This window comes from Sphaerodactylus townsendi, linkage group LG04 (assembly GCF_021028975.2).
Source record: "Sphaerodactylus townsendi isolate TG3544 linkage group LG04, MPM_Stown_v2.3, whole genome shotgun sequence".
Classification (NCBI taxonomy): Eukaryota; Metazoa; Chordata; class Lepidosauria; order Squamata; family Sphaerodactylidae; genus Sphaerodactylus; species Sphaerodactylus townsendi.
In genome coordinates this window covers 3,201,099-3,213,353 of record NC_059428.1, presented here as the reverse complement: position 1 = coordinate 3,213,353, position 12,255 = coordinate 3,201,099, and the positions used below count along the sequence as shown (strand labels likewise).

Here is a 12,255-nt window from a genome sequence, read left to right as displayed (position 1 = left end):
GGAGATTGTCAGCCCCTTTGAGTCTCCTGCAGGAGAGAAAGGGGGGGGGATATAAATCCAAACTCTTCTTCTTCTTCTTGACTCCCGCTCTCAGAAATGGAGCATTCCAGGGTAGTTCCATGGAGCTCTTTCCAGCCCAGGTATCAGCACTGACCTGTGTGTCCCTGCCCCCTTAGGGCAGTAGCAAAGACTTCTCTCAGGGGAATCCTTTAATAAAGAAGCCCAGTAGGTTCCGGGCCCAACGATGGCCCAGTACAGGGATTCTCAACGAGTGCCCATCGTGCCAACCAACATCTTTTCTAGTGCCCACCAAGTGTTTTTAGGAAGGACTAGAATGGGGGTCTGCAATTTGCGGCTCTCCAGATGTTCATGGACTTCAATTCCCATCAGCCAACTGGTCATGCTGGCAGGGGCTGGTGGGAGTTGTGGTCCATGAACATCTGGAGAGCCGCAGGTTGCAGACCCCTGGACTAGAATAACAATAAAATAAGCAGCCCCAGGAGGTTGAAAACACTGACAGCAAAGAAGCCAGCGTGGCTGTGAGATCAGGGTGGGGAAAGATGCCTCCGAGGCCACAGATCTCCAGGACTGTGGCAATGTTGTTTCTCTCTATTCAGAGACCCACACAGGTGAGCAAGCCTGTGCACCGAGGGGTTGCTTCCACAGAAAAGAAAATCTTTTTAAAAATTGGGAAAACGCCTCTCTGCTATTTTTTGTGCAAAGGACTCAGCGATCTGCATGCTAAGGAGACGTGATTTTTTTTGTTCAAGAATAAGCGTAGACTGTTGTTCGTGGGAAAAAATCAGACATCCCCTGAAAATAAGCTCTAACGCATCTTTTGGAGCAAAAATTAATATAAGACCCTGTCTTATTTTCGGGGAAACACGGTATGTACTTTGCCTGCTAAATGTTACCACTGTGTTAATCGAACATTCTTTCCTTGATCTTGTTCTAATGATTTCACACGCTTGGTAGATATCTAGGCTTGTCCTGGATACTCTTCACTCCCATGGGAAACGGGATGTTTCTATCGCTGACCTTGGGGAGCCTAGGTTCTGCTGTGACTCTTTCTCACATTCTCTGGGAAAACGGGAAAGGGGGGGGGTCTGTTTCTAGATAAAGGTGGCTACTGAAGCCAGGTCCAGCAGAACCTGGAAGCTAGGTGCCTTGTTCCCTTCCAATAAACTCTGCTGATCAACAGATCCAGAGTCCATTTATTGGTCCAAGGCTCGAGACCTCACACCTGTCAGGATGGGCTCCTGACATCAAAAGGGGCTTTGATTTCTGTCATGTTAATAGGTTTCACTCGACTTTCTGTTTCCTGCTGTCTCTGTGCTTTGTAATGAACAGTGACATAGACTGCGCTGAGGTGCCGGTTTGTTTTGATATGTCTCCACCTGGCCTTGAGAACTCACCGCTCCAACATTCTTGCTCTGCACAGCCTTGCTTTGATATCCATAAGAACATAAGAACTAGCCTGCTGGATCAGACCAGAGTCCATCTAGTCCAGCACTCTGCTACTCGCAGTGGCCCACCAGGTGCCTTTGGGAGCTCACGTGCAGGATGTGAAAGCAACGGCCTTCTGCTGCTGCTGCTCCTGAGCACCTGGTCTGCTAAGGTATTTGCAATCTGAGATCAAGGAGGATCAAGATTGGTAGCCATAGATCGACTTCTTCTCCATAAATCTGTCCAAGCCCTTTTTAAAGCTATCCAGGTTAGTGGCCATCCCTGGGTGAAGGGAGGAATGGGGGCACCCCGGTGGGCATAAAAAGTGTGTTCTGGAAGTCAGTTCTCAGAACTGGCATTTTCCATGGCCACGCTGTCGTCTGTCAATAAAGACCTTTGATTGAAATCACTGAGTTCATTATTGGTAACAGATCCAATTACAGACCTTCTAGGTGCCAGGAAGTAGCTTTACCACTGAGCCTCTCTCTACTTTGTGCATAACTTTAAAAAGCAAAATACAGCTGCCTTATGCCTTATGCCAGGGCACCCACAACGGCCTGAGGGTAGTCCTTCAGAGCCCTTCTAGTGCAAACACATGTAAGAAGTCAGAGAGCAGGAGACACGGAGCGCAGGGCCAAAGGCATCCCGCCCTGCCTGCCAATTTCAATAAAGGACAGGTGACACGTAGCCAGGGAGCAGGAGCAAAGGCCGCTGAGTATTTGCCACCCTGGAGTTTTAAGGCAAATTCACTCCCATAAGCAAATTAAGCAGAGAGCATTCAGCTGGCAATCTCAACCCAAACGGTGAGGAACACCACAATTTTGAGCTCAAGAAATTAAACGCGACTGAAGGGTCTGAGGGAGGAGATTGTGTGTGCGTGTGTGTACTGCTTTCTCAGCACAAATCAACTCATTCCTGGTATCATAGCTTCGCAGCTGTTACTCAGCTGTCCTCAAATAATTCAATTACGCCTGGAATCGTTTACGATCATTTGAGAGTCATCAGGGCATAGCGGTCACAGTGTCACGCTGGGATCTGAGAGACTCCAGATCTCCACTCCGCCCTGGAAGCTTGTTGGATGTCCTCAACCCAGGCACACGCTCTGGGAAATAAAAAAACGGAGGAGGGAGAAAGCTGCACTGTGTTTGGATGGTGGACAAAGGCTAAGGATAAATGAGGTAAATACATTAAAATCTGAAGCAAGGGCACAAAATGAGAAAGAGCAATCCAAGAGTTGGCAGCCTGCTCTCACTAAAGATCGGAAAACACAGCTGAGCGTTCAAACTGTTTTCAAGACGCACATACTAGGAGATGAAACCTTCCGTCCTGCTCCATCAGTAGGGCCTTAAAGGGGGGGAGGGCGATTGTTTCAACTTCCTTCCATTCAGAAGGACACTAAAACTTTTCAGTTCCTGCCTCCCACTCAAAGTGCATGGCTACATCTCTGGGATGTCCCTGGAGGAATGAGCAAACAAGGAACAGAGCAGGAAATTGGAATTTAGGCCTCGCAACAGAAAAGGAGGGGCAGGCAACAGGGCCATGGATGCCACTAGAACAGTACAACTCTGGGTCTGATGTGGCCAGAGGTCTGGGTTTCTAACTTTAAGGCCTTCTACTGAATCAAACCCTGGGTCCATCAAAGCCATTTTCACCTGGTCAATGTTATGCTTTTCCAGACGTTTCTGTAAGATTATTTTGGGCAGTTTTCCTATCTAGAAAAATATTATCGCTCATGTTGGTTTTGCAGTTCTCAAAACTGTAAATTTGCATCTGCAGAGATAACGTGCCTTTTCCTCATAAAAGAAATATTATAACGTAAAACATACAGAGTTGCTGAAAAGCCCTTAATCCCATTGTTCCTTTGCAAATCTATGTACACAGACTAAAACCCCTTACCTCTTAAGTGCTACGTTTCAAGATGTTCAATGAATAGAAGATTGTTTGGAGTGGAACAGTTCTGCACAAGGAGCTAAGTGTGAGGAGGGAGGGGCAAGCAGTTCAAATGAAACTGAAAACCTTTCGAGCAGAATATTCCACAAGTCTTGGGATCTTTGTATTGTCGAAGGCTTTCACGGACAGAATCACTGGAGTGTTGTGGGGTTTCCGGGCTGTATGGCTGTGTTCCAGTAGAATTTTCTCCTGACGTTTCGCCTGCATCTGTGGCTGGAATCTTCAGAGGATCTCAGAGGATCTTTGTGTGCATGGAGGATAACCATATTATTAACTCAGTGGAGAAGAAAATCTTTAATGGCTGCAAGCCATAAAAGTGACCAAGTCCAGGAATATTTTAACAAAGTTCTTCTACCTGTGGGTAAGGTCAGCGTTATTCTAAGAAATGAAACCTTCATCTGGTTGTAAATATTATACCAGCAAGAATGAAATATTTACATAGAATACCATGATTTAAATCAAGTATTTTGCTGAGTAGTGATTTAAATATATCTGATTTAAATCAATTTCACGCTGGAGAGTGCCAAGCTTATATCAAATTCAGCCACAATTGTGGCCTATTTATCAGCAGCACCTGGACTGAATAACAGGAGACTGTAATACTATACCTGCCTCCAAGGCAGCGGAGTTAGTGATGCCGCTGTAGCAAAAAAACGAATGCAGGGAATGCAAAGAAAGCAGCAAGGAAAGTCTTTGCATTCTGTCTGAAGCCATAGCACCCGACTACAATAGAAACTCCTGCAGCTTAGAAACCACCCTCAACAAGAACTGCTGCAGTGCAAGCAGGCAGAGACAAGAAAACACAACTAACACACAACAGATGCAAGTTGCATCTGTAAGTACAACATGCTTCTATTTTTGAAACATATGGCAGAATCTCCAGTCTCAAGCAGCACCCCTAGTCATGTGGTATCTGTATTGAAAACATGGAGGGCTTTAAATTTAAGAACCAAACGAACAACTGAAGAAATTGAAAGCTCTACAGTCAGTGCAAGTGTGCTGATCACAGCCATAGCCCGCTGCTTCTGAACAGCTCTCCATAACATTTCTGTTGCTTCAGAACGGCAAATGGATGGCTACAATGCAAAAGCAGCATTGCTCTTTCCAAGAGGCAATCATATGGCTTCTTGACAAAACGGAATTTAACATTTATCTAGAAGAGAATAGCAAATGAGTATTCATAGAATCATACAGTTGGAAGAGACCCCCAAGAGCCATCAAGTCCAACCCCTGCAATGTGGGAACACACAATCAAAGCACTCCTGTCAGATGGCCTTTCTTTAAAAGTGTCCAATGAAGAAGACTCCACCATACTCCAAGGTAATTCCACTGTCAAACAGCCCTGACTGTCAGGACGTTTTTCCTGATGTTTAGGTGGAATCTCCTTTCCTGCACCTTGAACCCATGACTCCTGGTCCTAGTCTCTGGAGCAGCAGAAAACAAGCTTGCTCACTCTTCAATTTGGCATCTCTTCAAATATCCAAACATGGCTATCATGTCCCCCCTTAACCTTCTCTTCCCCAAACTAAACATCCCCAGCTTCCTAAGTCTCTCTTTGTAAGGCATGGACACCAGACCTTTGACCATTTTGGTTGCCCTCCTCTGGACCCATTCCAGCTTGTCAATATCCTTCTTGAACTGCAGTGCCCAGAACTATGCACAATATTCCAGGTGAGGTCTAACCAATGCAGAATAGAGAGGTACAATTACATCCCTCCATCTAGACACTATACTCCTATTGATACAGCCAAGAATCGCATTGGTTTTCTGGCCCATTTTATTTCAAACATATGCTCCAGGTTTGAATCCCACCCACCTCCCCACAGGTTCATTAATGGTTCTTCATCTAAATAACTAAATGGTTCTTCATCTAAATAACTAAATGGTTCTTCATCTAAATAAGTTCAAGGTACTCTGAGGTAAGAATTAACATCACACTCAGTATCTACTTTGTTTCTGTAGTATTCACACAGTCTTTATAGAGACTAAAACTAGCAGGAGCTATAATGCCTAAATAAAACTTCCATGTTCACAGTTGGATACCAACTGTTTCTCATGCTGTCTGTAGAATTCTCACAAGAATCTGGCTAGCCATTCTTAGCAAAAACCTAAAAGATTAGATGTTTTTTGGAGGCCTGGTCCAGCAGGGATCCATGGTTATTCATTCACAGACAGTCCTTCAGATAGAAAAAACACTTCATACTGCAAATAACTGTCTGCATTAAAGTGCATGCCACTATGCTACCCCTCCCCACTGCATCTTAGATTGCAAGCATTCAACTTCACGCTCGGTAATCGATATAAAAGCCATGTGGACTTTCTTAAAATTACATGCAGGTTTAAGAAAGGGATAGGCTAGGAAAGGCTATATTGCAAATTCCGTTATAACCGCCAGCCACGGTCATTTACCTACTTGCGCTGCGCAAACATTTCTCTACAACTCTGCAACAAGAAGGGCAAAATTACACAAAATTAATTTTACGTAATTCAGCATGGACACACACACACACACCGGTTCTGTCAATATTGCTCTTTTACCCTGCGTAAAGGCTGGATACATCAATGCTGAATTGGACCATCCATTCATCATAATCAGTCTGCCCAGACTGTCGGCAGCTCTCTAGGGTCACAGGTCAAGGTCTTCCACATCACTTACTACATCCGTTAAACTGGAGAAGCTGGGGACTAAATCTCAGACCTGCTACACGCCAAGCAGATGCTCCATTGCTCAGCCACAGCCCCTCTGCTATTGGTTCAAATCTAGGCCAACTGTCCACGTTTACCATTATCTTGGACAGTACCCTATGTGCCTTGGTATATCTTTCCACCACATGCAATAAATTTCAAGGAGTTCTTTAGCATTTACACAGGGAAGCTGGAACAGGTAAGGCATTCCTGGAATGGAGAAAACCAGCAGAATCTATTTGGCAGAAGGAAGTTTTTTTCTGGAGGCAAAAGGCCTTCCTTGTAGGGCTATTCAAAAACCTTCACACTACAGACCAGATCTCTGCAACCAAATAAGTCAGGCAGCTGCATCCTAAGGGGGCCGAGGCAATGCCTTGACTTAATTTTAAGCAACATGTATGTGGTGCAAACGTGTGTCTGTCTTCAGGACCTGGAAAAAGCATATGGAAGACTTCCTTGCAAACACCAGCCGGTCGAGCAGCAGAGGCAAATCAAAGGAATCAAATACACACACAAAATCACAGGATGTTTCTTTCCAACCATTTCAAAAAGGGGGAAAGCAGATTACAAGGACTGCAACAGGCCAAATCTATATCTACTTTAAAACATTTTCAATATTGGCACCTCTACGCGGCCACACACAGAAACCGATGACATCGCAGATACCCTCCTGCGGCTGGAAACAAATATTGTACCCTTTCCAGCAGCATCCCTGGAGGATTTCGCTGTGCAAGTTGTGCCGATCCGTATGACAAGATCTGTCATGAAATGATGTCTGAATATACTGACCGTCTGAAGCTACCTTATGTCAAATCAGACCACAGTAGTTCCATCTCACCCAGCACAGCTTATTCCGACTGACAGTAACTCTCCAGGGGTTCAGGCAGAGGCTTTTCCCAGTCTGCTATCCAACAGGAGGGGCTAGGGCGATGCAAGGGGGGGGGGGCCTAACCCAAGGCCTTATGAATGCAAGACATGTCTCTTACCGCTGAGCTATTCTCTTTCTAAAAGAATGAAACCTGGATTTTGTAGTGCATTGGGGGGAGAGACCAAAGCCCCGTCTCCTAGGGAAGACGCAGGCATTTCGATGAAGGAAGGAAAGGGGGGATAGACTGCGATAAAGCTATAATTACCCTTGCGATCGCAGACATGCATTTGAGAAAAATTGCCTGCTCTCTCACTCCATTCAAACATCCAGTAATGAAAATAACAGGAGCCTATGATGGATGATTCAGCAGCTTTTTAAAAAAAGCTTCTGTGTTATTTTCCAAGCCTTTCCTACAGATATGGGATGCAGTAATATACATGGAAATTGCCGACAATGATACTCAAACCCACCAAAGATGCAAGGATTCTTACTGCTTCTCTTGGTGTTAAGACAAGAGCAGGACAATCCATCAAGCAAAGCCTTTGCAAATGAACAGGGAGGGGACATCTTGAGACATTCCTGTCCAAAAACTGTGACATGCTTCCTTCTTTCAGAGGGCATACCTGATCACACCTTTGCAGTGAGCCTGGGTTTAAAAGCCAGTTCCAAAACCATGAGTCACCCTTTCCAAAAAAGCTTTCTACTGACTGGCTTTTAACAAATCCAGTGGGGAAGACTCAATGCAAGTATTCTTCAGTAAGCTTAGAGACAGCCCCACCCACACACAAAAGAACAGAACAGGGTCAGACGCCAGGATTAGGGTGTCTCAAGGGATCACATTTACCACACAAGAAATAAGTACACTACTCCAGACAGTGGTGTCTGTCCTCCACATTCATGTACCAGAGAATCACATTGGTTTGAAGAGCGCCAAGGGACCTCTTCACACTGCAAAAGACCACTCACAGTTACCTAGCTGCAGCAAACAGTACTGGTAATATTCAAGCTAGGCAGCTCAAAAGTAGATGATATAGAAAAGGAGATCGCCAAAAACATGCCAGTTTTCTGCACAAAAGATGTACCCCAATTCATATGTATGGAGAACATCTTCTACGCTTCTTGAATCTGGTTTGCTGTTCCCAAGAATAGCAAATCCCCACTTTCACCCATTCCACAGTTTCCTTGAGTGATGAATTTCAGGCCTAATGGTGTAGCCCTCTGTTTAGAATTGACAGAGGAGAAGGAAGGAAGGAGACTGCGACGAGGGTTTTTTTTCACAATCAATCTCTGCTTCATAACAGAAATAAGCTCAAGGCTGGTCCAGGAGGAAATCAACAAACACGGCTCCCATTTGAATCAAAGCCTTTTTCCCCCTTAAGCAAAAGAGTACGATGGATCAGGAAAAAGGCTCAGGATGCTCTTCAGACAGCCTGCACTGGCACCACTCTGTCGTTTACGATTTTATGTAATTATTTAAAAGACCACGAGCCTCCTGTATAAATTCTGCTGCAACAGACCAGCCAGGCTGCCCCTGCGCCACTAGGAAATGTGGTACCTGTACTCAGGAATAAACCTGGGTTTTTTTAAAATCAACCTAGAAGGAAAAGGCGGATTATAGGTATTCTAAATAAACCAATCGATGAACACATCAAGGTTCCATGGTCCTCCCTTTCAGAGTTCAGCAGGGCTGGCCAGTTTAAGGACAGTCAGACTTGAGTCCTACAGTGCCTTAGAGATCAGCAAGATTTCTGGGTGTTATGACCTCTCGAGAGTCATCTGAGCTTTGACACTTGAAAGCTCAGCCTCCAAGGAAAGGTTACTGCTTTCCAAGGATCTCCAGGATTCAAACCTAGATACGCAAATGCACTGACAAGTAGGCTTTGCCCCCCCCACACCCACCCTTTTAACAAAACACTCACACTAAGTGCAACAAGACTCCTATTTATGTATTTGTCTGCTTCCAAAGACTTAAGATGTATTTTTTTCCATAATGAGACCACAGAGGAAGGAGATTTGTTCTGCACCACTCCCAAGCTTCAGTAAGGAACAGTAGGCCAAAAAGGGAGGGCTGGCAATGAAATTTCTCCGCATTTCCACCTGTCCCAGAATATTTATACAAACATACACATACGTACTATATACACAGGTGCATACATACACACATATGTGTGTGTGTTCATCTCCAGACACACATGCACAAACATATCAGATACATAAGTGCATACATGTGTGCGCCCATCTTTATACACACATACACATATGTACTACATATTGGCTATTGTGGTGCATCCATATAAACATACATGTGGGTGCTCATCTCTATACACACACACAATTTGCATGTGTGTATGCTTATGCAGACATATATACACATAAACCTTCCTTGGCATCAAAAATATAATCTATTGTCATAATTAAAAGGAGACACAGTTGATTAAAGTTAAAATATATAAAGCTGACTCGAAAACAAAACTGGATATGCATACATATATATACACACATGCGCACATATACATGTACGTATATGTGTGTGTGTATGTGTAGGGGTGTATATATACATACATATACGTGTGTGTGTGCATATACTGTGTATATGCGTATGTGTGTATATATGTACGTATATATGTGTGTGTACGGTGTGTGTGTATGTATATACTGTATATCTGTGTGTGTGTGTGTAATTATTTAAAAGACCACGAGCCTCCTGTATAAATTCTGCTGCAACAGACCAGCCAGGCTGCCCCTGCGCCACTAGGAAATGTGGTACCTGTACTCAGGAATAAACACATCTGTGTGTACGATGTGTGCGTATGATGTATATGTGTGTATGTATATATATATATATATGTGTGTGTGTATATGATGTGTGTGAGTGTGAGTACGGTGTGTGTGTGTGTATATGATGTGTGTGTGTGTGAATGTATATATATATGTGTGTGTGTGTGTTCTCAAATGCAGAAGGAGCCAAGAATCCCCCCACAGACTGTAACTGGAGGGGGGGGAGGGAAGGAGGAAACGTGGTCTCCGCCTGCACCTGGATCGGGGCCAGACCACAAAGGAGCTGAGGGGGGCATCAGGGCCGCCCCCCCCCCTCGGTCGGGACTTTGCCCCCCTCCTCCACCCTGCCCCCCCCCCCCACTCACCGCTCTGCTCCCCGAGGAAGACCAGCTTGAATTTCCGCAGCGGGTTGCCGAAGTCTCCGCCGGCCGACATGGCGATGAGGAGGAGGAGGAGGAAGAGGCTCGCGAGGGGTGGGGGGGAGAGGGGGGGCGGCCGCCGCGGACGTCGCTCTCCCCCCTCGGCGGGCGGTTCTCCCTCACGAAGGAGGCCCCGAGTGGCTTCGCGGCGGCGGCGGCGGCTGAGGGGGCTCCTCGCTCGGCGGGTGAACCGAAAGCCTGACGCCCCCCGCCCGCCGCTCTCCTCCGCCGGCCGCCCAGTCAGCCACGACGCAACCCCGCCTCCGCCGCTGAGGCAATCCAGGCCCCGCCTCCCGTCCGCGTAGGCCGCGCCCCACCGCGCCTGCGCGCGCGGCCCCCAAGCCCCGCCCTCTCCCGCCGCGAAGCCACTCAAAGGAGACCGGAGGGAGAGGGTGGGGCGACCGGACCCGCCCGCAGCCAATCTGTGTGGGCGAGGCCGGGCACGCGGCTTCAGGCGAGCGACTGAGCACGCGCGAGTGACCCAAAGGACGCTGGGGGAAAGGAACGAAGGGATAGGTGGCAATTGATTGGCGGAGCTTCGTTCTGGGAGGCGGGGCTTTTGTGTCTCTGGCTCGCTTTTCCGCTCTGTTGGAGCTGAGACCCTCCTAAACTGAAGCCGTGTTGCAAGCACTTCCGGCATATATTTTAGTAACCCTGGCACATATAATATATATTATTATCATTTATTGATGCTGTTAAATTACAACATAATTATTATATATTATGATTATATATTATTACGATAGTATTGTTACATTATATGAGATAATGAGATAATATAATTATGAGATGAGATAATAATGAGATAGTATAATTATTAACATAATTATATATATAAGATATAATTATATATATAAGATAATATCATTATGAGATGTGAGATAATGTTATTATTATTTTGTTTGATATCACAGTTAGTTCTTTAGCTGGTTGTTGGTCTTTCCTTAATTCTACGTTACGGTTCTATCATCTTTATTCTTTCGCATTCTTCAGCCCTGTCATTTCAGGCAGAAATTCATTTGCCTGGATTATGTTACTATGGGATATTGATCAAAATTAGTTGAATTTCTGCTGGTACCGATGAAAGCTAGTGGCTGAAAGCAAGCTGAATTGCCTCTTGTACTACGTCAATATCTGCTGGAAGCAAGTGGGATTTCTGTCTTTATTGTGTCAATGGATCAATGTAAGCAAATTAATGTCCTGAACTTATGTGGCTGAAGGCAGTGGAAGAGTAAAGATGAAAGAATCACTACATAGGTTTAAGATGTTATTATATGTCATATTGAAACTTTTGCTGAGTTATAAACCATGCACACAAGATCCTGTCTTGTATTTCCAATTTCTATTGTGTGTTCTTGTGCTAGCTCAAGCCACACTCCAGGATCAAGTTTCCGTCCTGGGGCTGAGCATAGGAAGCAGCCCTGCCCAGGCAGAGCACTGTATTCTGACAGCTTTGTCTGTTTGAACCAAAAACAAGCAGCAGGCGAGATATAAGCAAGAACAATGCAAAGCAACAAGATCAGCCAAGACCCAATTACTTGCCCAACAACAAGGGAAGGTGTATAATCTTATAATTATTAGAGTTAAAATCTAAGTACATATGAAATAAAGTGCATCAAAAATACATCAATGAAATGATCCATTCATCAGCTAAAGTGCATAAAGTTAGAAAATTAGAAAATTAGAATTAGAAAAGGAATTGATAATAAAACTCCAAAGATTGTCATGCCCTTATATAAAGCAGTGGTGCGACCGCACTTGGAGTACTGTGTCCAGTTCTGGTCGCCGCATCTCAAAAAGGATATTGAGGAGATAGAAAAAGTGCAGAGAAGGGCAACAAGGATGATTGAGGGACTGGAGCACCTTCCCTATGAGGAGAGGCTGCAGCGTTTGGGACTCTTTAGTTTGGAGAGGAGGCAGCTGAGGGGGGATATGATTGAAGTCTATAAAATTATGCATGGGGTAGAAAATGTGGACAGAGAGACATTTTTCTCTCTTTCTCACAATACTAGAACCAGGGGGCATTCATTGAAAATGCTGGGGGGAAGAATTAGGACTAATAAAAGGAAACACTTCTTCACGCAACGTGTGATTGGTGTTTGGAAAATG

General features: G+C 45.1%; 1 protein-coding gene across 1 annotated transcript; it reads right to left on the bottom strand.

Moving 5' to 3' along the window:
• Positions 1 to 1,792: 1,792 nt before the first annotated feature.
• RAB6A (RAB6A, member RAS oncogene family) lies at positions 1,793 to 10,786 on the bottom strand. Its single transcript, XM_048493002.1, has 5 exons — positions 10,093 to 10,786; positions 6,033 to 6,044; positions 5,955 to 5,961; positions 4,799 to 4,813; positions 1,793 to 1,826 (listed from the first exon to the last, which is right to left on the bottom strand). The coding sequence occupies exons 1-5, from the start codon at positions 10,784 to 10,786 to the stop codon at positions 1,793 to 1,795; spliced, it is 762 nt and encodes a 253-aa protein (XP_048348959.1).
• Positions 10,787 to 12,255: the final 1,469 nt, after the last annotated feature.